The 27,505-nt window shown below is 35.7% G+C and overlaps 1 protein-coding gene across 10 annotated transcripts in view; it reads right to left on the minus strand.

The window, feature by feature from the left end:
- PIK3C2G (phosphatidylinositol-4-phosphate 3-kinase catalytic subunit type 2 gamma) overlaps positions 1-27,505 on the minus strand; it is a 363,044-nt gene that overhangs the window by 232,367 nt on the left and 103,172 nt on the right. For 7 of the 10 annotated variants that reach the window (XM_046638270.1, XM_046638261.1, XM_046638263.1 and 4 more), the window contains 5 exons: positions 24,930-25,052; positions 20,073-20,106; positions 14,994-15,189; positions 10,026-10,148; positions 4,063-4,194 (listed from right to left, as the gene is read on the minus strand). In XM_046638270.1, the coding sequence (XP_046494226.1) occupies positions 4,063-4,194; positions 10,026-10,148; positions 14,994-15,189; positions 20,073-20,106; positions 24,930-25,052 (608 nt within the window). The remainder of the gene's footprint in view (positions 1-4,062; positions 4,195-10,025; positions 10,149-14,993; positions 15,190-20,072; positions 20,107-24,929; positions 25,053-27,505) is intronic. The other 3 variants (XM_046638295.1, XM_046638289.1, XM_046638297.1) reach the window with 2 other exon arrangements.

Below are 27,505 nucleotides of genomic sequence, written 5' to 3' on the forward strand. Positions count from 1 at the left end.
AAGGTTTATTAAGGCAGTTAAAATTAGGTAAACAAACAAAAACACGATGAAGACAGGATATACAGGAAACAGTTTCATATAGTGGAAAGAACACCTCTTTAAAGCAGGAGATCTGTACCCTGTCTTCATTAACTAGCCTGATGAGCTTAACTTCTTTGAGCTTGGATAAAGTCAGTGGTTTTCAAAAGAGTTTTATATTTGCTTTTATATGGCTTGGTGGTTAGGGGTGGACTTTAGAAAGGTGGTAAGGAGATGGCAAATATGTTAGACACCAGGATTTCAAACCCCACCCCTCCCCTTCCAATAACACATGCATAGACTGTTCATTGCTCTTACACTATGAGATTTGAATATCATTAGAAAATTGACCACATTGCTAAATATAACATTTCAAAATATTTGTTCTGGAGTATCCTTAAGATCTTTTCAATTTCAATATTGTATAAATTCCTATGCCTAGAAAAACCCAACCAAAATCTGCGGTACCAGGAGAACAGACAGGCTGGTTTACCCTCTCTGGGCCCCTGTTTCCTCAAGCAATAGGATAAGGAATTTGAATAAAATAATTATCGTCATTTTTAGCTATAGGGATTCTATGCATCCATGGCTTGGCATTCTGGAATCAAGAATACAAAAGACTCCAGGGGCCAGCCCCATGGCCAAGTGGTTATGTTTGCACGCTCCGCTTTGGCAGCCTGGGTTTTCGCCAGTTCAGATCCTGGGCGCAGACCTAGCACCACTCATCAGGCCGTGCTGAGGCGGCATCTCATATAGCACAACCAGAGGCACTCACTACTAGAATATACAACTATGTACTGGGGGGCTTTGGGAAAAGAAGGAAAAAAAAAGAAGATTGGCAACAGATGTTAGTTTAGGTGCCAATCTTAAGGAAAAAAAAAAAAAAAAAAGAAAACAAAAGACTCCAGAACCGGGCAGTCAGCACATCCAGAGGGTCTGATGTTATCTAACTCTTTAGGACCCTGACTCTCACAGCTCTAACAGGCTTCATGCCCCAGGGCAGAGTACAGGCAGGGCTGAGGCAGGAGCCCCATGTATAGTGGTGAGGTTCCCATGGAGCAGGGTGTGGCACCTAAGGGCAGGAGAGGAGGCAGCTTGAGGTAGTAACGTGCGTGGAGAGAAGTCAGACCTGCATTCTGGTTCTTGTTCTATTCCTAAGTAGCCCGGTGACCTATAACAAATCCCTTAACCTTCATTCATCATCGAGATCTTCATTTGTAAATGAGGCATTTGGACTAGTTGAGCTCTGAGGGTCTCTCTTGGACAGGAAGGAAGGGCAATAAGGAATTCTCACCCACAACTTTTTTTATTCTTTGATTCTGAGGATATATCTGAAATGATAACATACAGGTGGGGTCAGGGTTGGCTTCTGAGGCAACAAAGAAATCAAATTGTATTGAGATTAAGATTTACTTTGGGCCTCTTTTGAAATTCTGCAAAACAGTCTAATTTTTCCCGGTTTTAATGTGCCTCAGAGCTTTGAAAATACTGATGCCTGGCCCCGCCGCAGACCAATTAAATCAGAATCTTTGGGGGCCCACTTGGACTTTGGATTTATTTTAAAATCTCCTCAGGAGATTCTATTATTCAACCACTGGGGTTGAGAATCTCTGCATTGAAGGAGTTTATCGCAATTGAGAAATGCTAAGTAACTACTACACTATTTGTTTTCAACTTAAGTAGGGAAGGTAGCTCACAGAAATTGTGGTGAGAATAACACTTTCTTACTGCAGTGTGGAGGCATTGTGAATATAGATGCAGTGGAAGTCCTGTCTGTAAAAGAAAGGATTACAAAACTTCAGTGGGCAAAATTTTACCTTTGTACTTGAGACATATTTTTTATAGGCCTGAAAGTGAGTTTGTGTGCTCGAAAATGTCAATGTTTATTTTTATTTGTAGACATTCTTGATGCAGCCATAACTGATATATGAATTTAATCACCACTGGTTCTTCTGAAACCCACTTCTGGAAACCACGAAGAAATAGGATGCCTTTAATTCTGCATATTTTCAGGTTGTATATATGTGGGAAAAATAAAGACATAAGTACTCAAAACAATTCCATATGGCTAGGTATGGGTAATTCAAAATGGATAAATGACAGATTCAAAACCAAATGTTTATGGGCAGGGGTCATTCTGTGAAAGAAAATGAAATTAACTGGCCTATTTGCTGTGATCTGGAAATATCTACATCAAATAAATTGGGTTAGAATCTCTGTATCTCAGAGCAATGAGCACAGTGGGAGTCATAGCATCTCCTCAATTGCCCCATATGATGGATTTCTGATGTCCTAAAAAGATCTGGATTTCTTTAAACTGTTTAGCCCCGGAGACAGGCAGATTTTCTGATTTTCATGTGAAGCAGTCTTTTGGAAACACACTTACAAATGCTAATTGAAGTACTCTTTGAAGAAAGTTGTGTTTTCTGATGTGATATCCCATCATCCACTATTTTGACACTTTCCCTCAAAAAAACGCCACCTAGTATCAGTCCCAGATGGCATTGCTTAAAGACGTCCGTTGTCTATGATCACTTGCATGTAAAATGTTCACCAATGGTAAGTGATACACAACAAAACAACACAGTATTTTTACTATCATAACCATATAGAAAAAATCCTGGAAGGTTAGTTTGAAAGATAAAAGTATTCCAAATGTCTAATATATTTAATGCTTATTGATTGCCTGTTATGTACAAAGTAGTGTGATGGAAGGGAATAAAATGGATTAAATTTTTTTTCAGTGAATAGCTACAAGGACTATTCTAAAAACACACTAAATCTTACAAATATTGCACTTGAAACTTTAAAGAGTCTGACTCACGAGAAGGAAAGGCACCTGCATAGCTGCTCCTAGTGAGAAAGTAATGAAAGTTCTTAGTCCACAGATCAGATTTTTGAAATTTCTGCTAACAGCAGTAGGTATTTCTTTTAGGGCTAAACTGTTTCTTATAGATTTTTGAGATTTTGTTTCTTTCTAAATCTATAGGAATTGATTTTTTCCCAATCCAATTTAGTAAACAAACCTCTACTGATTGCCTATTTATAAGAGGTACTATGTTAGATGATAGATGTTACATTCCCTGTCCTCAAGAAACATATACTTGGAAATTGGCTACAGCATGAAAACAAATAATAGAGCAACACACACACACACACACGCCCAGAATTAACCCAACAAAGACAATTTTAAGGACTTATCATGATTGCTTTGATGACAACATTTATATTGACTAAATGTGGGAACTAAAAACTGATGAAGAATTTTATTAACATTTTTATATTACCAAATCTTTTTAAAACAACAGGGGCAGAAATATTCTTTATAATATTATTAAAATAACAACATAGGTTCTAATTTTTCGAAGGTCCAGTACTTACAATTTGATTCTAAAGCAAGTCTTGCCACGTGAAAAATACCTAAGCTGATTTATTTGAAGTATCTTTTCCTTAATAGCATAGAAAATCATGTAATTGACTTTATCAAATATTCTAAGTATTAGCAGTTCCAAATCCTTATGGTTAAATCCACAGTTAATTTTGTAATAGCCATTAGTTCTGATAGGATACGTGAACTCATAGATGGCTTACTTTTCTGAAAAATACCATCTTAAAGTTACCAAATATTTTTTCTTGGCAATACAAGATTAATAAACCAGTTACATTGTATAGTTTTACTTTAGCCAGAATTCCATGACTCACATTGTTTCTATATGACAGCTTTGATCTAAATCATTTTGAATTACTAATTCCAGAGAAATTGGCTAGTCAGAGAGGGAAAAGCAATTGAGATTGGTCATACCCAATACCCTTTCATAGTAAATGACCCAGTTGACTAGCTGAGCATGAGGCCTGTTTCTAAGTCATTTCTACATTTTGCTTTTCAGTCCCACTTTCAGTAGTCATGATTTATACTGAGCTACTTCAATTTCAGAATAAAACACCTTCTCGATTTTCTCATTATACCATATACTGCAAAATATTCAGTTCCAAGGAAGTTTTTATCGAGGTGGGAAATTTATTAAGCACAAATGGTATACTTACTCTTTTGGAAACAATGGAAGACAAGTCCAGGCTAATAAATTTGCAGTGTTGGATGCATGGATAATCCCAAACAGTTTTATAGTGAGCATTGATTCCCTTGGAAGTGACTTTATTTCAAGAGGAAAATTGATCCTTGAAATAAAAGAAAGAAGCAGGTTATCTATCCAATTACAATGATATTTTCATAAATATTTCCTTATAATATAATGGTATGTGATAAAATTATTTAGCTATTTGAACTGAGGCATCCTTTTGAACTTCTGTGCTTAATCTTGTAAAAGGAGAAATATAGTAGAAGTACATAGAGTAATGAGACAAAGGGAATTGCAATAATTATAATTTTTAAATTTAAGCTTATTTTTAAAAATTACAATAACTTGAGCATATACTCTTTGTGAGGACAGAGGAAAAAAATGATTAACATTGTCTTAGGGAATAGGGGATAGGAGGAAATAACTTAAAATGGGTCTTAAAGATTAAGTTAGCTATAAGCAGATGAAGATTTGGAAAAGAATATTCCAAGAAGAGAAAAGTGAATATATGCAAGGACAAGGGTATATATGCATGAAAAGATTAAATGTAGCTGAGAAATAGTGAATGGCTCATTGTGGCTGGAACTAAGGATGTGGTCAATTATGGAGGATGCAATTAGAGAGACAGGTAGTTGCCAGAATGCTTAAGAACTCTGTATGACAGGCAAAGGTAGTTGAGCTTTTTCCTAATGGCTAAAGGAAATACTTGACTGAGAGAGCTAAAAGTATAGAGAGTTGTTCACAACTTTAAGTGTGGACTCTTCTGGGTGATGAATAGTCCACATGCAGTCTCAGGAATAAGGAGGAGTTACTTCAGCCTAGTGAGTATAACTGATTTTCAGGAAGTACATATCCTTCTCTTCGACATAACGTTCCCTGAGATGAAGAGGTCCAGATTCAGGGTGGTAATAAAGCAGCTAACAAGAAGACAGACAGAAGAGCTATTTTAGAGGCAAAATGGATAACTAATATTTGACTGACAGCATATTAGTTGAATTGGACAATAAAGAATTAAAGATGCATTCTAGCCTTCTAGATTATGTTCTAGTGGATACCTTCAACTGATAGAAAACAGAAGAGAAAGTTGGGGTAAGGGGCAATATGTGCAGTTTAAGGCATCATGGCATTGAATTAATAATAGATCTGAGACATCAATATGAAAGCTATGTGTAGAGGGGACAAGTCAGAGGTTTGGATCTGGATAGACCTGCATTTAAATACTGGCTCTATGACTAATAAGATGTTCTTCCTTGAGCAATGAATCTAACCTTTCTAAGCCTCATTTTTCCTTATCCATAAAATAGAATGAATATTGCATGACACGATATGTAGCAAATGGCAGGTTGTATATCATCATTATATTAATAATCCAATCAACAATGTAATAATTTATTTTAGACAAAAAGTAAAAAAAGTAGGGGAAGGAAATAAAGACTAGAGTGAAGAAAATCTAATTTTCAAGATTAGCCAAGTTTAGATTATTAAAAAATTAAATTGTTATACATTTTGATATCTAAAAGTCCTTTATTTCCTTTTATATTCTTTCATATTCAAAATATTCACTTAAGATAATGTGAACATATTTCTCTGCTTAAAATAAGCTCTGAAACTCAACATAAAATGTTGATGACCCTGTGGAATGCACAGTAATTTCTTGAATGTTCTCTCTTTTACCTGTAATCGACTTTCTATTCAGTTTTCATATTTCTGTGCTAGGATGGAAGCTATTCTTTTACCTTATTCCTCACATAATCTAGAATGTTCTTTTTCCCATTGAGTCTGGCTTCTTCATGTATGACTTCACTTATTAGTGAGCTTTTCATATCAAGAATGACAAAAATTCAATAAGTTACAGTGGATGGATACTGCCAATATCCATTCTGTCAGTTTTATTAATAAAAATAAATTCTTCTAGGGTAAGAATACATGCTTTCTAAATAGTTATTTATTCATTTCTTGAATGTATATGGATTTTTAAAGCCAGAATAATCTCACATTCACTGGGAAATTTTTAACTTTTACATGGCTATTGAAAAATCAAAAGAATGAACTTTTAGACAAAAAAGGAAGAAAAATACTTTGAGATAATTCAATAAATGAAGTCAGATTGCTTCTTTTTATCCAAACAGCTGACACAGATCTCAAGTTTTAACCATATGCTTGCTTTACTCTACTATTGAAAAATGAGTAAACACAAATTTTTCATTAACACTTCTTTCTTCTATATGAAATATTTTCCCTAAAACCAGAGTAATTTTAAGAGAAAATGGGAGATTTAAAAAATCACATTATTTAGAATTCTCCTATTAATATTGATATATAACCATAGACCATTGTAAGGACTTTGACGTTCGTCTGAGTGAAACAGGGAGCCATTTCAGGATTTTTAAACAGAAGAATGACATGGCCTGATTTACATTTTAAAGAAGGTCACTTTAGCTGAGAAGAGCAATAAAGGTGCAAAAGAAGCAGAGAGATCATTATCAGGCTACTATGGGAGTCAGACTGGTGGCTAGTGGTTAAGTTCACGTGCTCCGCTTTGGTGGCCCAGGGTTTTTGGGTTTGGATCCTGGGTGCAGACCTACACAGCACTCACCAAGCCATCATGTGGTGGTATCCTAGATACAAAATAGAGGAAGATAGGCACAGATGTTAGCTCAGGGACAATCTTCCTCACACGCACAAAAAACGGTTACTGTGGTAATAGAGAGGGGAGATGAAGGTGGCCTAGACCAATGGAAGTCATAAGAAGAGATATTCTGAGGAGACAGCCAATAGGATTTCCTGGACACGGGGTCTGAGAGAAGGAGCTTCACATTAAGGATTTGACCTGAACAATGGGACCTGGAAATGATCATCCACAGCAGCCACTGGTGGAACAAGTTTGGAATGTAAGATCAAGAGTTTAGTTTTAGACATGTTGGGTGTATAAGTGTGGAGTTTGTGACTGATGCCTGGGTTGGTGACGTAAATTTGGGATTGTTGGCATATAGATGGCATTTAAAGCTATGTGACTATAAAAGAGAGCTAAAGGGGCAAGGATAGATACAACAAAGAAAAGGCTTATGGGCTAAGACCATGATCAGTCCAGGAGAAGAAAAGATGGAGAAGGAACGTCCAGTGAGAGAGAGGGAAAGCTGAAAGAACATGTGAGCCAAGTGGAGAGCATATTTCAAGATGGGAAGTGAGATCAACAGTGCCAAATGCACCTAACAGATCATGGAAGATGAAGACTGAGAAACAAGCATTAGATTTAGCTATGCAGGTCACTGGTGACTCTAATGGGCAATTTCGGTGGAGCAGAGGTGACGAAAGCCTGACTGGAGTCTGTTTCAGAGCAGAGAAAAAAAATTGAAGAAAGTAAATATAGACAACTGTTTGGAAGGGTTTTGCTGTAAAGGAGCGGGAAAAAAGAGAGTGGCTACTGGTGGGAGGATGAAGTAGAGTTTTGTTTTAACGTAAGATGTGAGAACTGTTTGTAGAACATAGATACTCTGCCCAAGATTTTAGATGTTTTAAGAAACAGTATTGAAATTACATTAAAAACATGAGCTTTGGAGTCAGAGGAGTCTGAGCACTAGTTCCACCATTTACTGGTTGTGGGACCTGGGGCAAATTAATTAAACTTCATAAATATCAATATTCTGATCTTTAAAATGGAGAGGACAATACCTGTGAAGATTTTTGTTAAGTAGAGATGAGATAGTATATTTTGGGCTATACTATGATGACTGGAATACAACAGGTGGTCAAAATCTATGTCACACACTATTAAACAACAAAGTTTCTGTTCTTAAGTTTACAGTTTAGTAATGAAACGTACGATCAATTATAGTGTAATGGGTACATGTTAATAAAATATATAAAGAACACTATAGGCATCTAGAAAAATGGTAAATAAATATTTTTAATGGAAATGAAATGAAAATAATTCTGGGATGAAGTACCTAACTTGGGAGAATCAAAGAAACTCTCATAGAAAAGATAACACTTATGCAGTCTTAAAGGACAAGAAGAAAAATATATCAGTGTAGTTATTCCAACAACACTAATGATTTTCCATTTGAGATTTTTTCCTTTGACACTAACTTTAGAATTATTAGATTTTTTCTTGAACTGTTTAGATGGCGGCACATATCTGTCAGTTGAAAATGAATCTGATTTTTTTTGAAACTACCAGAAATAGTTTTAATTAAGTCAGAAGAATAATTTTAGTGATTGAGCTGGTTAATAACATTTTTAAGGAGTCATATATGAAATTCATTCATTAGCCCAGCAACACTTACTGGACTCTTACACTGTCTGGTGCTGCTTTAGCTGCTAGGGAATAGAATGAAAATTTAAAAAATAAAATGAAAAGCAAAACCAAAAGAAGATCTTTGTATCATTTGGCAAAAACAGACAGAAATATGAAAAAACACATACAGTACCTTAAGAGAGTAGTGTGATGTTCAGACCAAGCAACAAAAGAAAGGTGGCTAATTTTTTCTAATGATACAAGAAAGGGTTTATACAGAAGATGGAAGAGTGTCTTGAAAGATAATTAGGTGTTCCCAAGGTGGGCAGTGAAGGCACTGTGCTCCTGACAAACAGAGGACCCCTAGCAGAGGCGTGATCTCTCAGTTCATAGTTAGGGTAAGTAGTGGGATACAAAGAACGGCTGGGTGCAGGGCCAGGGAGTGGGGCTAACTCCAGTGATGAAGGTGCAGAGATAGTCAGGGGCCAAATCACAGAGGGCCTTGTGTGCTATGCTTAATGGTTTGTACTTTGTCTTATAGGAATTGGGGAGCCACAGAAGAATTTTACAAGCAGAACTGATTCTGTGCAATGGAAGGGGATTTTGTAATTGAAAGTCAGGTCTTTGGTCAAAGAAATTAAGAACCTTAACCAAGGGAGGGGAGATAAAGGTTGTTACAGTCCTAGAAGAAGGAGGATTTGCTTTGGGATGGCAGGAACCATGGGGTATGTAAGAATTGAAGACCACATATTGTATCTCAGGACACAGTCTCCATGACTACAGTAACACTAAATGGGATAGATAATGCTATTTAACATCATCCTCAGACTTCTAGAAATTTTGGCACATATTTATCAATAGCAAAGTACAATATTGGGAGTCAAATTATGTCCCAAGAAAGCCAGGCCTTGTGAAAGGGTAAACATAGTGTGGGCTGGGGAGTTTCCTCTGCTTGAGGCGGGAAGAAAACTGGCTCTGAGTGGAGTAGTGGAGACCCCAGAGAAATGACTGAAAGACAATGGAAGAGTGTCATAGGAACAACAAGGAAAAGCAGCAGTAACCATGAAAAAGCCACCGATGGGGCCTATGAGGTCCCTGAAATTCTGAGTAAAAGGAGGGCTTGAGGTGGGGGGAATAGAGGAGAGGCGGAGGGCATGGATAGCGTCAGGAAGGTACTTTTACTTCTTGATTTAACAAATCTCTAGGAAATGTGGATTTAGTAGCCAGTCATCCTAAATTAGATGACAGTTTATATAATGCATGGATAATTATTGTCAAAAAACTTGACTGTTTAAATAAATTTCTAATTGGTCTTTGTGGGAAAATACAGATTACAGATGTTATTAAGTGATTTCTTTCTTTGTTATATCTGGAATCTACCTCCTTCCGACCCCAAACAGAGGGTATTCCCTATATCCAAAGTGTGTGAGTGATTAATAATGCCGCTTTTCCAATTTCCCTCTTTGATCAGTTCAATAACGTGAATTGGACACTCGTTTAGGTTTTTAAATGGACTTTTAATCTGTTGAATTGAATAGCCAGTTATCTATTAGCTCTAACATATTTATCTCATCCCTGAATCAAATCAACTGGCAACATTTTTTAAAAAAATCACATCCTTCACCTAAAAAAAGAAAAAGAACCCCTGATCTTTATTAGATAAATGATCCTGCCAGAATAAAGATTAAACTTACGTTTCATCCCAGTTGACCAAGAAAAAAAACAATTTCTTGACTGGAATATTTCTGTAGTTTCTCACTTGGCATAGCTTCTTTCCAGCATATGTAAGCCGACAGGAGAAAGAAAATGCTTTATAGCTAAAAAGAAACAACACTGATTCAATAAACTGAACACTATAAAGGAACCAGTTTTCTGTATGGGTCAATTATTTTTATAGTTAAAAGTCAAATGATAAAGGGTTGTTTGCTTGAATAAAGTGTGCTTTAAAAAGAATTTATGTTAGGTGACATCAGCAAGATGGCAGAATAGGAAGCCCCAGACCCTCCTTCCCCCACGGAGACATAAATTCAACAATAATGCATGGATCAATTCTCTTTGTGAGAAATCCAGAAATAAGTTAAGAAGCTCCTGCACCCCAGGCAAGTGGAAAACCAGCAGCATGGAAATCAGTAAGAAAATTCATGGCACTCATTTTCCACAGCCCCTCCCCCCAGGAGAGGGAGGTGTGATCAGGAGGAAAATACCAACTCCCAGCTTCTCCCAGGAGTGGGAAAGAGAAGCCTGGAATATATATGTCTAGCATTCAGACATTTTAGGGGGCTGTCCAAGGGACTGGTTTCTGTCTTGCCTGAATTGCAGTGCTGAACGGGTGCCTCTGAGAACAAAGGCAATGGTTTGAACCAGCACGAACTCACTCACCACTATCCTTTCCCCCAGCTCGGTACAAAATGAGCAGGGGAAAACTCCCAACTCCTACCTTCTGCTGGAGGAGAGAAAGAGTTGGAGTGTGTATGCAATGTTTCAGCTTTTTGAGGGGCTGCCTGAGGGACTGGTTACGGTCTTTCCTGTTTCAGAGAGCTGACAGGACCCGATATACTCCAGATGCCTGGGCACCATGGACTTCTGAGAACAAAAAAGCTAGGAGCCTTGCTCCTGCTCCAGAGGATCTGAGGAACAGCAGACAGAGGCTGATACAGCTTGGTAGCCTCTCCATTGGCTGGGCGGTGAGGTGGAGCGGGAATAGTGGAGAGTGGATCCAATATTTTGACTTTTTCAGGGTGCTGTATGAGGGACTGGTTTGTGTCTTGCCCAACAGATGGGACCTAACATACTCTGGATGCCTGGGAACTGAAAACAAAAAAGAGGTGGGCAGCTTATGGCAGTGCCAGGAAACCTGCAGTACCAAAGACAGACACTGGGGATGAACAAGAAATTATCAGTTCCTGAAGAAAGAAGCAAAACCTCTCTAACTGAGAATTCACACACACAAGTCCAGAAAAGATGCACCCACAGAAAAGGTTTCAAAGGTCCCTGTAACCTCTAGCTGGGCTGATTGGTGACATTCTTTCTCTGTATGCAACCAATCCATAAAGACTGGGAGAGGTGGCTGTTTTTTCAAATACACAAAGTAACAATGTGCATGAAGAACGAGGGAAATATGGCCCAACAAAAGGAACGAAATCAATCTCCAGAAACCAATCTTAAAGAAATGGAAGTGTATGAATTACCTGACAAATAATTCAAAATAACTATCATAAAAATGCTAAATAAGCTCAGGAAAATAATGCATAAACAAAATGAGAATATCAACAAAGAGACAGAAAATATTACAAAGAACCACACAGCAATTTTCAAATTGTAGAATACAATACTGAATTGAAAAATAACACTAGAGGGGTTCAAGAGAAGACTTGATCAAGCAGAAAAAAGAATCACTGAACTTGAAGATAGGTATTTGAAATTATCCCGTCAGAGGAATAAAAAGGAAAAAAAGTAAAGAAGAGTGAAGAGAGCCTAAAGGACTTATAGGACATAATCAACAGGACAAATGTACACGTTATATGAGTCCCAGGAGGAGAAGATAGAGAGAAAGAGTCAGAAAGCTTATCTGAAGAAATCATGGCTGAAAACTTCTTAATTGTGGGGAAGAACATGGACACCCAGATTCAAGAAGCCCAATGGATCAAATCAGGCTGAGCCCCAAAAAGACCACACTTAAACACATTAAAATCAAACTATCAAAAATTAAAGACAAGGATAGAATTTTGAAAGCAGCAAGAGAAATGTGACTTGCCACATAAAAGAGATCTCATAAGTTTATCAGCAGATTTCTCAGCAGAAACCATGCAGGCAAGAAAGGAGTGGAATGATATGTTCAAAGCTCTAAATGAAAAAAATATACATCAATCAAGAATAGTATATCTGGTAAAAACTGTCCTTCAAAAAGGAAGGAGAAGTAAATACTTTCTCAGATAAACAAAAGTGGAGGGAGTACAAAACCATTAGACCTGACTTACAAGAAATTCTAAAGGGAGGCCTTCGAGGTGAAGTGAAAGGATGCTAGATAGCAATATGAAAGCATATGAAAGTATAGAGCTCATTGGTAAAGCCAATATACAGACAAATACAAAATACTGTAATACTTTTGGTGGTGCATGAACACTTTCAACTCTGGTATAGAATTTAAAGGACAAAGTACACAAAAAACTATAATTATAAAAATTTGTAAACTATAAAAGGCAGCAATTTTTGATATCAATAACATAAAGTGTGATGAGGTGAGAAGAAAAGAATAGCGTTTCTGTATGTGATTGAAGTTAAGTTGTTATCAGCTTAAAGCAAAGCATTTTAAATATAAGCTGTTTTAGCTAAGGCCTGTGGTCACCACAAAGAAAACACCTACATTTAGAAGATACACAAAAGAAAATGAGAAAGGAATCAAAGCATGTCATTAAAAAAAATCAACAAAACACAAAGGAAAACATCAAGAGAGGAAAAGAGGGACAAAAAAACTACCAAATAGACAGAACATAATGAAAAAATGGCAATTTAGGTCCTTCCCTAACATTAATTACTTTAAATGTAAATGGGTTAAACTGTATAATCAAAAGATATAGCATAGCTGAATGGATAACAAAGCAAGATCCAACTATATGCTGTCTACAAGAGACTCACTTTAGATTTAAGGACACACACAGGCTGAAAATGAGAGGACAGACAAAGATATTCTATGCAGATTGTATTCCAAACAGCAGGAGTGGCCATACTTACATAAGACAAAATAGACTTTAAGCCAAAAACTGTCAAAAGAGACAGAATATTATATAATGTTAAAAGAATTGATTCATCAAGAAGATATGACAATTTTATTTTATTTATTTATTTTTTAAAGGGATATAACAATTTTAAATATACATGCACCCTAAATTGGAGCAAACATATTAAGCAAACATTGACAGAATTGAAGGAAGAAATAGACAGCAACACTATAATAGCAGAAGATCTTAATACTGGTTATAATGGATAAAAGAACCAGACAGAAGCTCAATAAGAAAACAAGAGGGCTTGAATGGCACTGTAGACCAAATGGACCTAACTGACATATACAGAACATTCCACTCAACAGCAGAATACACATTCTTCTCAAGCACACGTTAAACATTCTTCAGCATAGATCACACATTAGGTCACAAAACAAGTCTTAGCAAACTTGAGAGGACTGAAATTACATCATGTATATTTTCTGACCACAATAGAATGAAACTAGAAATCAACAGAAAAAAGAAAACTGGAAAATTCACAAATTAACAGAAGTTAACACTTTGAACAATCAATGGGTCAAACAACAAATCAAAAGGAAAGTTAGAAAATATCTTGAGACAGATGAAAAAGAACACATACCATACCAAAATTTATAGAATGCAGCAAAAGCAGTACTAAGAGAGAATTTTATAGCATTAAAAGAAGGAAAGATTAAAAAAGAAGCAACATCAAAAGAAGGAAAATTACAAATAAACAGTCCAACCTTATACTCAAGTAACTAGAAAAGGAAGAACATATTAAGCCCAAGGTTAAAAGAAGGAAGAAAGTAATAAAGATCAGAGCAGAAATAAATGAAACAGAGAATAAAAAAATATACAAAACTAAGTATCACACTATATATAAATGCATGTTGTATGCTATATAAATATATATTAATGGTTTAAAAATTATAACAGAACATTCATTAGACTAGGTATTTATTATATTATACATCAGCCCATTAAAATTCTTCATAAAATTAAGAAAGAGAAAAAGCATAAAAGAATCACACCATGGGTTCTAAAGAAATGTGTACATCTAGATAGTATATTTTACATACAAAGGCAAAATTTCCTTTCTAATTGGCTCTATAAATATTTGTTCAGTTCGGTTATTTTCAAAAGTGCAGATGAAGATAACAATTATTTCTCTTTACTAAAATTGTTTCTCAACTTTTCCTTGAGATGCTAAATGCAATGGATACAATAAATCCATTAATAAATTATTATTCTCTTATCAACTTTAATTGATTTAATCAGTACTTTCTTATAGATTTAATCCACAAGGAACTTAAAACAATTATTATAATGTTATTCTAATTATGTTATTCAAAAAATACTACATAATAGAATCAACCTAAAATCTGGTGATGTTCCATGCATAATTGTGGCTAACTTCCATTGTAACTCAAATAACCCTGGGCTAATTCCCACTTTATCAAGGTACTACTCTCAAAATCTTCACCACTCACAACTTGATGGGGAGTCAGAGTGATTTTTTTTTTCCTCTTTTTAAATACTGTCCATCTCCTTGTATGTGTGTGCTGTCTCTCTCTCTCTGTATTGTTAATTAGCATTAGTCATTTAAACTCAAACATAAAAAAGAAAATTTTAGGGCAATCACTAAGTAAGATGAGCATTTTATGTTTCTGTAGTGATACATTGACAATACGCAGCTATTTTTAATGTGGAAAATGGAAGAAGACATGAGGGAAAAGGACTATGCATTGGGAATGAAGTTTAAAAAAATGATTTTAAGAATAAGGATAAATTCACGCTGATTAAATTTCAAAATTTTATGAAATATTTGGTCCTTCAAATAAGAACAAGACACATTATACTCTAATTAGAAGCTATGCAAAAATTAATGAACTCTTTTGTGAAAAACTCACCACCACTCACCTGTGCACCCAGGTCTCTGGAATGTTGTGAGCTGCATACACTGTGAAGCTAAGGTGGGAATGGAGCCCAGGATTTACAAAGGGAACACGATCAGGTGCATTTAGAGGCTGGAAATCTGCATAAAAGCTGCTGCAATAGACATCAATTAGCTGGTAGATGGACGTGGATAGTTCAGTTGTCACTTTTTCTATCAAGCCTAGAGGAAAAAAAAGATAGAAATCAGGTCATCTGTGAAGGGCCATATTTATCATAAGCCATCAATTATAGCTTTGAAATTTTTTATAATAAAATTTAATTAAAATAACCCTCCACCAACTGAAGCCAATTAGCCATCTGTGCCTCTGTATGCAGCCTGGGTTAGCTGCTAGTAGTGTAGATAATTAATAAGCTTTCATATTTTCAGTTGCAGAAATTTTGGAAGCATGGCCTTTAATCACAAATCAGAGGTTTGGATTATTAATTTGGCATTCTGATCAACCATAATTTGCAATAGCTTTTGTTCTAGGTTATTATTGTTTAGAATTAATTTTCAGACAAGAAAAATGTTTTCTTATGACTTATAAGTACTTCAAACAAATCCCATCTAAAGAATTAAGCATAATAAATTTGATTATGCTATGATGTTTACCATTAACTCAACACTAATTATATACATTGTGCTGCTATAAAAAGAGAATGGTAATAGTACATAACTGAGATCTGAAATAAGCTTGAAATGAAAGACATAATGTTTACTAAATGTCTTCAAAATCAAAGCCTTACTTGAGTTTTACCACTAGTTATTTAAAGGGTTATTTAAATTGATAATTCCTAAAAATGACATCATGAAGGAAGAAAAATGACTAAGTACAGGGGCTAACAGTTTTCAACCGTGTGCTAAATGAAGGCATGCCAATTTATTGTAGACCATATGAAAAGAATCACCTAATCATCGAATTTAAGGTAAACTTTCCTGAGAAGGGCTTTCTCTCTCCCAAGAAACTCTTTGCTAGAAAGACTCCTACCTGAGAGGAAGGAAGTAGAAGAGACTGATGAAACGGACCAGGTAGAACTGGTAGACTTTGATCCAAATCAGGAAAACGGTGCCATTACAACGGAGAAGCTTATGAGGATGATGAACATCATCCTAGCAGAGGCGTTCAGTGTCAGACCTCTTAATGAGGCCAATGAATAACACTCACTGCTGGCATTTTATATACAGTTGCGAATGAGTGAAAGACTATAATCATAATATGCTCACTGCTTGCAACTGTTTTTGTTTTAATATTCAACTATAGTAATGTTTCAAGTGAAGAAATAAACTCGAAATAAAGAATCAACTCAAATATAAAAGCCCAAAAGAATTTTTTTATCCAGATGAAGAAAATCTTTAATAGACAAATATTTAAGTGACAAATATTTAGATATTTAAGGGTTGTAGGAAATGAAAAAAAATGTATGAAGCGAAATGTTACGAATGGAATCCCTGGTACCCTCCTCCTCCGAGTCATTTGTGTCTCATGAGCTTTGCTGACGGAGCCTCGAAGAGGGGCACACTGCTAGCTGTGGTCATGACTAAAGACCCCTCCGTGCAGATGTCTCAGGCCTGGTCCAATCCCCGGCGCAGGCCTCCTTAAACTCCATAGGATCATCCTGGTAGACGAGAGCAAGGCAGAAAACCCTGCGAAAGAAATCACGCTGATCTAATCTGAATGTTTCCCTCTTCCAGCCTGGACCAGAAGTAAGTACTGAAATGCCACATTTTAGATATTTCTCCTTTTCCACTGCAGCGTCCTGGAGAAATAAAATGCAACCGCAGCATAGTGTGGGGCGGGAGGGGGACAGAGGGAAGGAACTCGTGTACTTGGCAGCTGCCAAACCGGAGCTGGGTACAGGCTGAGGAGGAGAGTGGGGCCTCCGGGCGGCCCCAGGAGTGGGAGATCTTGTCAGGAGGCCTGAACTCTGTGTCCCCAAAGTCCTGAGCGCTACTCGGCCATTCCTTTGCTGAGGGAGAGGCGGGACAGCCTTCTGGAAGAACAGCCCCAGCACACGACGCAGCAAAGAGCATTAGCAACGCAAACGAAGATCTCATAAGCTTCCTTCAGTTGCTTGGCGTCCCCAGCGGAGGTACTTCCGGAAGTCGGCCTCGATTCGGCTGCACCTGCGCAATACTGCCCTGCCGCCAGCTTCCGGTGAGACCCTTGCGGTGAGCTTCGATGGGGCATATGGTCCCGCCAGATGTCGCCGACGTTTCCTGATAATATCGGTGGTTTCTATTGAGTGGATCATAGAGGAATAGACAATTTTATTAAACTTCAATCCCAAGCTTGCAAGTCGGAGACCAGTGCTGTCTGTTCATGCCGCAGGGGGGTCAGAGTGGGGTCCTTTTCCAGTGAGGCGTCCGCATCGTATAGGGAGTGCCCCATGAAGTTGCGTGGCCTGGCTTGGTAGTAGTCCAGCATGGACGCCAGGTCTTCTGCTCCAACTTCCAGGTTCCTCTTTCTCATTTTGACCAGGGCCAGTGGTTCTTGTCTGTCTCAGTTGGGGTCCCAGACTCCAGGCCCGAGTTGCGTGGCCCCTGCCCACGGCAGCGTCTCAGCCACTTGCAGCTCCGTGTCTCTGCCGGCGCAGGCTTCCTCACCGCAACCACCCAGAAGAGAAGATGATGGAGCCCCCGGGTCGCTGAGATGTTGAGAGAACTAGTAAGGACATCATTAGAAATGAGGTTCTTAAGATCTACTGTGATTAGATTCCAACGTGTGCCGAGTGAAATCACCCAGTACTGTTGTTTATTCAAACACGTGCACGTTGTCATAAGTTGTTTGTCAAACATGAATTGCTTTTTGCTTTGTAGTTGTTTTGAAAAGAAAATAGTACAGAGCTGGCTTTTTCCTCCAGTAGTCAGTGGCGTTGCAATGATCAGGTATTTGAATACTCAGGAAAGAGGCCAGCTTCAGCATGGGGCATCTTCCCACATCCTGTTCCCCAAGTAGCTCTGTCTATAATTAAACATTTTTGTCGTTGTTCAACACGTGCTATTATTCACTTAGTTATTCATAAGTTTGTACAAAATTTATAAGATAGCCAAATTGTACTTATTTACTGTATTTCTTCAAATTGTGCCCTTTGTTGAAATAGCCTGAGGGGACAAGCAGAGTGAAAGAGCTCTAATTAAAATTCTCTGAGAAATCAGCAGTAGCAATTAATGAAACAGAAGAGGAAAGCAGCATGAAAATAATCTTAAAAGAGGTCTCATCAAACTCTGGAGGCCAACCAACAGGGATTCTCCTGAACAACAGGCGGCAGAAAATTATAAACTTATAGAAACATCTTGCTTTCCAGTCCCCAGATTGTTGGTACTCCGATGAAGGAAGCACAAACTTCATGTTAATAGTTCCCAATCTTGTGCAAATGAATACACATCTCAAATCATAAAGTTGAGTCAGAGATCTTATTAATTCAAGCTCCAGCAGTTATTTCTGGGAACTTTAATTATTTGGATAATTACTCAAACTTTACTCTTTACTTTTTGTGCAGAGACAGTTCTTGGTTATCATTTGCTTCTTCAAGGTAATATCGAGATGTGTGCTTATGCATTATGCTTTACTTCCAGAATTCTGTATGAAGAATACATTTCAAATGTCATCGGAAATATATTAAGGACTCAAGATACAGGGATTGGAGGTGAAATTTGGAAAAATAATGTTTATCATACCTGATTTTATTTTGGGAAAATAGTTATAGTATCATGAAATAAAGAAACAATGACAATATTTATGCAACTATAATGCATTAATTATAATCTATGATGATTTATCGTAGAATATAAGTCTCTGGGAACATTCCTATGCAGTTTTATGGGATCTCATATCCCAACCCCTGAGGAATATGGGGTGAGGGGATTTTATTCCAACTTTCCTAATAGAAAGGAAGAGAGGGCCAGTTCCATATGGTCATACCTCCAGCTTGTTCATTCCTCATTCTATCACTTGGACTCTGTGTTAGTAATATTGTTGGGGGTGTCCATCTCTTCCCTTCTTCTTTGGTGTTCTGGAGTTTTATGACTGCCTGGAACAGGGTTTTTTTTTTTGCACTACACAGATTTTTTTCTCCATGCCCTCTGCCATCATATTTTCCTCTGTGCTGTAAAGTGGGGGAGTTCTTCAAGTATAATTGAATGTCTCTTTCAAGTGGTGGGAATTAGAGTTGAGAGGCTATTCCTCTGTACATAACTTTCTACCAATAACGATTAAGGGTATGGAGGGTAGGTTGGGTTATCATTCGTGCTTCACCACCCATAACCTCTGAATCCAAGGATGTTAGTTGAACATTTGTGAGTCAGACAGTTTCCTTGAAGATACTCAGAGTGTTCATAAGCCAAATACCGTGTGCCTGTGCAAATAAGAACAACCCTTACCACACCCTGCACATTAAATACTGTCATTTCTGTTAGGCATATTAGGAAAATTGAGGGTCAAAGAATTTAATCCTCTAAAATGACAGAGCCAAACTGTGACAGAGTTGAAGTTCAAGACCAGTTCTGACTGATTCCAAAAGCCAGACTCTTTGCTCTACACTAGACTTTCACACATCCACTATTTTCTATAGAGGCAAAGTCCTCCTGTGGCTTGCAGTTTTATAGACTCAGAGCCTCTGTGAACAGTAATGATTCCAGAACCTAATCCTCCTACCTGTTATGTTAGATTGGTCTTTCAAATAGAAATTGAATTTAAATTTGAAGTTAGTGACTTTGAAGAAAGGCATCTGCTACTTTTCTGACATCAAAGTATAATTAGCTAAATAAAATTTTATAGTCTCTTGGAATAGTTGTGAGGGTATTTTCAGTATCCCTTTAATTTTTATAGATCTCTTGACTTTTCCCACTTAAAAAAAAATCTCAGGCTAAAAGTTTAGAGAGTTGGATTTTTATTCACTTGCAGAATAATCATTTCCATCAGTAAAAAGAGTTTTAGCAAAGCATTTTTCCCTCAAAAAATATTTTGTGTGTGTGTAACCATAATATTTGGATGAAAAATTGAAAAAAGTAAATTATTTTGGGTTCTATAATTTTTTTTAAATTGGGGTACATGTATGTTTTACCTTTTGCTGAAGTCTCTGAATATTGATGCAAATCCTGAAAAAGAAAAATAGGTGCAAAGACACCTACTTGTTATTCAGAAAATGAATTTATAAAACAAACTGATAATATCCAGAATCTAAACATTGAAATTTCTCTAGCATGATAAAAGGACAAAGTATTTTTTGGTGTCATATATCAATGTTGCTTATTAAACAGAGGGACTCTAAAGTGTAAGATGAAAGAGAAGCATTCCCAATGTTGTAATGAGCGATCTAGGTTATTTGATTTTTAATAAAAGAAATTTCTAGAATAAGCTCAGTCTTTATAGTATCATTAGAACAGTTCTACAGATATTGCCTAAACTCAACCCCCCTTCCACAACAGTGACTAATATTTTGATAGAAGTGCATTTCTTTCTTTTTTTTAAATAGGCTTTTTTTTTTAAGAGATTTTTTTTATTTTCCCTTTTTCTCCCAAAGCCCCCTGGTACTCAGTTGTGTATTTGTAGTTGTGGGTCCTTCTAGTTGTGGCATGTGGGACGCCACCTCAGCATGGCTTGACGAGTGGTGCCATGTCTGCACCCAGAATTCTAACGCACGAAACCCTGGGCTGCAGAAGTGGAGTGCACGAACTTAACCACTCGGCCACGGGGCCAGCCCCCAGAAGTGCATTTCTAATTCTCTTTGTTTGGTGTGTCCAGTTCTTATTATTAGCAGTCATTCAGATGTAAGCTTTGGGCAGCACCAAAAGAGGGCTGGATGGAAGTGAGCAAAATCATACAGATTCACTATAGAGTTTCATTTGCTTCTTTATTTTTAGAAGATTTAAAGAAACTGATAGTCAAACACTTGAGAAAAGTAATATACTTTGAATCATATCCTAAATAAAAGAAATACTATCTGAAATTTAATTGTTTATTTAAGTTCACATCCAGTGGTATACTGGTTTTGTTTTCTTTTTATGTTTATTGTTGTTGGAGGCCTAAAATTACTTTGATGGTTTAGGATTTGCTGGTTAAAATTTCATTATCATGAAAACTATATAAGGTGATTCACAGACTCACTAAAAATAAGGTTTCAGGCCAAAGGCAATTCAATTTTCTAAGAGCCATTTTAATTGACACTAAATTTTTAAAAATTTTGCCTTGACAAGTTTGCTTTTAAGAGAATCCAATTAATGAAAAGCCCTATTTCTCAGATAAATAAACTAGGGAATAATTGTTTTCATATAACGAAGAACTTGCTACAGTATTCCTTTGGAGAGAAAACACTTCTCTCATGTTTAAAATGTAATTAAATTTATATACAACTTTTCACTTTGAAGCATCATTCACATGAACCTTTTCAGAAGCATTTCTCTTAGGTCAAATAATTCATCTGAACATAGTTTCAACCACCCATCTTAACAACTACAAATAAGATCTTCACTCCATCGGCGTGGGTAAGGCTATTAAAGATGTTAGCCTGACTTAACTAGAATTCAATTTATTCAGAAATATAAACATATTTTAAAACTACCATGACATCCACCTACAGCATAATGTGTAAGACCATATTTTTCATTTTGTGGTTCATTTATCGTGTGAGCATTTAATGGAAATATATTATGTGAGCTTCTGGAATATAATTTGGAAGGATGGAAAATTGTTTCCAGTGCTGAGTGGGAGCATGAACTAGAGTACAACTGCATTTGTGATATAATCCTTCATCTTGCCAAAACTTACATTTAATAAATAGCTAATTACTTCCCTGTGTGGCAGGAAATAGTTTCTTGCAAGTTGAACAAAAAAATGCAACTGAGAAAAAGGAAAGCTTCCCAAATTTGAGTTTGTTGGCAGGACACTCATATTTCTCAGTATTTCTTTAATCTTTGGTTCATTGTTGGTGGATAGACTGAACTACTGGCATTGTGAACTGCATTTACCTACCGCACAAAGTCTATAAAATGTACTTACTATTTCTGCCAAATTTTTATATAGGTGAGCTCATAGTTAAGACAGGATGAAAAAAGAGATAAACAAAAAGTCCAGATGAAGATGATGTAGAGTAAGTGGACTTTTAAGGTGTGCTCAAGTAGAATCTTTTTTATTAGGCATGTTGAACTATCTATTTTGGCCATTGACATATATGAAATAAAACTGATAATTGTCGACTCTTTTCTTCATTTCTATGCATGAATATATAAGAAATTATATTCTTATAGTTTCTCATAAATATATAAGAAATGTTAATTGTATTTTTGTTCCATTAAGAAGTTTCTGGAAATGAATGTTTTGAAGGTAAAGCTTTTTATAACTGTTAATACTTTAACATCATTTGAAATGCTTCATCCTAAAATTATATTTTTCTCATTCTGTGATCAGTTCTTTATTTCTACTGATTCACTGAGAGCTGGATATAAAAATTGAAAAACAACCAAGTGATCTTAACAGATGGGAAGACACATATCCACATTCATATGTCTGGTCCTCTCCTCTGGCAAAGTCTCACATTTATCATGAGGCTGGCTATAATCAACGGCCCTGAGATAATGGGGACCTAAGTGGTACTTGTATGAATTAAACCTTCATCTTGGCATCATGGGGAAGAATCTCAAAAACTACCACTAGCACTATCTCCACTACCTCTGGTAATAATAATGACTCTCATTCAATCTATATTATCATCTAGACCCTTTATTGACATTACTTCTAATACTAACAGAAACCTGCAAATTCTTTTTTTGTGTTTTTTTTTTAGAGATGTGGAAAACTGAAACTCAGAGAAATGAATTAACTTTCTAAAGCTATTCAGCTAGAAAAAGTGATAAATCTTGAATTCAGATAATGTTTGTATGACCCTAAGCTCTTCATATTTTATTATCAGCTCTAGGTTCTTGTACTGTCTCCAAAATGTGATAATCTAAGAGAAATTAATTGCTTGTTGAAAGTTAATTCTCACTACCTTGTTATCCTGACTTAACTTTAGCTGTTACGTAGACGGTTCTTCTTAGCATTGTATAATCCCCTGGTTTTTAAGTTCATTAAAATATTTATTTTCAAAACATATTGGTGGTGTGCTTCTCAAGACAGTGGTATAATTTTCCCAGTCTGACACTGAATGAAAAAATATGATCATATTAAATGTGGTCACATTAGATATCTTACCTCATCATTTGTGAAAATCATAGATCTTAATATCTACACACAAAAACAGTTTTTTGGAAACTACATAAAATAACTATGTTATTTTATTTCCTTCTATAATTGAAAGCTATAAGAGTAAGTATTTCTTTGTTAAGAAAAATTTAAGGAAATACACGTCCATCTTAGATATTGAATTTTGGGTTTTACTGACTATGTTGTTTAAATTGCATTTCTTCATTGCTTTGTATTTTCACTTTTTAATAAATGTTTATCTTGAAAAACTTTTGGTGGTGTGCCTCCATTGCTCCTCAGTCATCACTGTCACTGTGCAATGCAAATAAGACATTTAAATTTCTATATTCATTATTACTATTTAATCTCAAAAGAGTTATAATTAAAATGAGACATAGAAAGTCCAACACTAAGAAATTACTGATTTTATCATAGTCACCTATTTCAAACAAGTATGATGATTTATATATAGTAATGTAATTGTCCACTTTCTAAATCAATCGTTTTGAAATTTCAAGGCTGGCATATTCAAGGTCATATAATCTCTGCAGTTCCTTTTTGTGCAGGTAAGGAATGCGTGTAATCACTCTCTCTAATGAAGTTTCACATATAGTAGACTGTGTATAGAGGCCTGGGTTCAAATCTCTATTTCACCACTTATTAACCCTCTGTACACAAGCACTCTAAACATCAGATTTTAATTATAAAATGAACACTAAAATATCAACTTTATGGCATTGCTGAAAGGATGAATGAAATAAAATAAAAATTAAATTAGGGGGCCGGCCCCGTGGCTGAGTTTAAGTTCAAGCACCTGCTTCGGCAGCCCAGGGTTTCACTGGTTTGCATCCTGGGCACGGACATGGCACCGCTCATTAGGCCAACTGAGGTGGTGTCCCACGTGCCACAACTAGAAGGACCCACAACTAAATATACAACTATGTATGTACTAGGGGGATTTGGGGAGAAAAAGCAGAAAAAAAAAAAAGATTGGCAACAGTTGTTAGCTCAGGTGCCAATCTTTAAAAAAAAAATTAAAGTACTATAAGTGAAACTATTTTGTTACTGCAATGCATTATCAAGTATTAGTTATTACTATTATTATCATATCTTTCTGCTTTATCACTTGCTAAACTGATAACAAGATTGAATGGATTCATTGTGACCAGAGTTCCTAATCTTTTTCTCAGGCAAAATCACACCTATAATTCAACATCAGATTTCTGAGATATAAAAAAAATTACATAATACTCATTTTTTAAACTGAAAAAAAAGCAGGAAATCATTATACAGGATGTGGGATCATAGAAGCAGTGTGCGCTGCAAATTCAGCAAAAGATACCACAAAAACTGATCTCTTCTTTCCTACGTATGTGCTTGTCCATGCTTACACCTGCATACAAATTGGTGCACATGAGAGCCATTGATAGTCTATACAAACACTTGCCTGTGAAAATTATTATGTAAGTACATTCATCTAGGTAGGATTGTAGGATTGATTTTAGTCTCACTTGGAAGTTATATTGTAGTTACAAACTTCAAAGGTGTAAGAAATTTCCTTTTAATTTAATTAAATCCTTTTGGGATAATAGAATCAAGTTTCCATTACCCCCAAATGATGGAAATATACATGCACACACACACAAACACATATATAGTAGTCAGAAGTCTTTCGCTCTCCTTAATTAATTATTGAACTTAGGTTTACAATAATTACTGTGTAATAAATGAGTATATTTACCTCTGTTGTTCTTTGAAGAATTAGATTTAGTTCATTTACAGCATCTGTAATTTGTTTGGTTTCCACACACCCCAGAACACTGCATATATTTTTAACTTCTTCAGTAATATTATCCACATTTTGCTGTAGACGACAAGATTCATATCTTACAGTTTATTGAAATCAAGAGGACACTAATTTATCTTTAAACTACCTCTCTTTCCAAGAAAAGGAAATGGTATAAAGTGTGGTTGGTCGTTCTCCTGTAAAAAGAAGAATCTCAGGACTGGTTATCCTGTGGCCTGAGTAACAGTTTGCATTGAGTGAATACTCAAAAGTAGGACTATTAAGATTATATATATCAACGGTAACATTATCTGAAATAAAATGGGAGAGAGAGAGGGAGGCGGGAGAGAGAGAATGAGTGACAATCAGTCTGTGATTTCTGCAAAATACTTTGAAAACAAAGCAACTGATGGCAGACCCATGTAGAATTTCAGAATGCATCTGTTTTTGTAAACAGTGTACAAGAGGGCAAAATCATTAAAAATCACATCTTCAGAGTTCAGAACAAACTTGGGACAATGAAGTTTGGTGTTGAGTGGTAATCATTTGATTATACTATCCTTGAACCAACTGCTGTTTCAAAAAAATCACTGATGGCAAGTATACTCTACAGTAATGACCAACTCTTCTTAAAATCAAAACTGCTGACTGCACTTAAGATAGTTATATCTGGATTTTATGGTCCCAGTTCTAAGAGCTTTTCATTAGTCTTTTATTTCTCAGCTTTCACATGTTCTTAAATTAGCTTTCATTAAAAAAAAAATCTGCCCTATTTTGACCTTAGTCTTTTCCATGTACAACCATTAACTATGTTGAGAACTCTCTCTTTGTTCTTTGATTCTATGCTAATGACCTTTCACTCTACAATGTTTTTATATAGTTTTTAAATATCATTAATGATGGTGGCTTTTCAAAACATGTCAGCTGTCACCAGCATCACAGTCATTCCAGTGGAGAATAGAACAGTTTATTTCAAAAGAGGTGGGAAAATATCTTTTCTCTTTTTTTTCCACAGAGATATGGATCAACAACACAAAACTGTTTTAACTCTACTTATTCTAGATCATTTTCTTAACAAAATATTATCAATACAAAGAGATAAAATGGGTAGTATATTATGGGAATACCATTTTGTATCTTTCATGGAAAAACAAAACATTTTAATATGTTGCCAGTACCTCTTTTGTCTGATTTTATAAACACTGAAAACTGATGACAAAAACCTAGGAAGAATAGCTAATTAATACTATGAAAGACACAATCAGAATTTCAAAAATGACAGCAGATTCAATTAATGAGATAAAAGTAAGAAGATGAAATTTAATTGGAATACATTTTAAGTCTTTCACAGATTAAGGAAATAAAACTACTCAATTATAAAATGAGGAAGAAAAGCTTATGAGTAATTCATGTGGAAAAGACTCAGTTGTTATTTTATATGTGAACTCAATGAGTGAACACTGTGACGTGGCTGCCAGAAGATCTACTTCATTATTAAATTAAATTGAAAGACATGTACTCTCCATACCCAGAAAGTTAAAGTTTCACCACATTTCCCATGTATATAATCTGAAATAAAGTTTAGTTATAAGTACCACATTTGAGACTGGACTTGACAAATTGGACTTTCCCAATGGAGAGCAAACCAACTATTAATATACTTATTCAGAACAGCAGAGTAAACTGTATTTCCAGCTCTGCAGTCAGGTTGTGTATGTTAAAATCCTGGTTTTGTCCTATTCCTACTTATGACTGTTATCAAATTATTTAACTTCCATGGGCCTGAATTCTCCCTTCTATAAAATCAGAACAATAATAATTAATTATAGAGTTGTTGTAAAGATTAAATAAGATAAAATATGAAAAAGTGCCTGGCAGAGAATAAGGGCTAAATTTTAGTTAGTAATTTTTAAATAATTAATTTTTATCCACTTAAACAGATTTTTCAGTTTATAAAAGAAATCAGACACTGTACATACCCAGATAACTAACAAAACGAAAATTTAAAAATCATAAAAACTATGAGAGAATTATGTATTAAATGCTATGTTCAGTTTTCATTCATACATTCTAAGGAGATATGTGATATGTGTGAATTTATGGAAATCCATAAAATATTACTAGTTAAAATGCAAATGCTGGGTTGTCTTGAATCACTCTGTAGTTAATTTACTCCGTCTCTTACTCCAGTCTTGGAGTGCTTCTTATCTGATATATTTATCTCCTTTAATCTACACAAAAATTCTGAAACATAAATATTATATTCATTACATTCCTGTGATTGCTAGAATATGTTAAGTGAAATGTTGGCAATCATAGAATGAACTTGGTGATTAATTGGACTGAGAGCCAACAGAAAGATTGGATTTAAGGTGATTCCAAAATTTCATAGTTGGGAGACCAAAAAGAGAGGGTGCTGTTAATTGTGACAGGAAACACAGGCAAAATGGGAAGATTTTTGTTAGCATTGTGAGGCATGTATTTTTTGATACACAGAGCTTGAGTTGCCAAGGGGATAACCAAGTAGACAC

This window comes from Equus quagga, chromosome 1 (genome assembly GCF_021613505.1).
Source record: "Equus quagga isolate Etosha38 chromosome 1, UCLA_HA_Equagga_1.0, whole genome shotgun sequence".
In the NCBI taxonomy this organism is placed as follows: domain Eukaryota; kingdom Metazoa; phylum Chordata; class Mammalia; order Perissodactyla; family Equidae; genus Equus; species Equus quagga.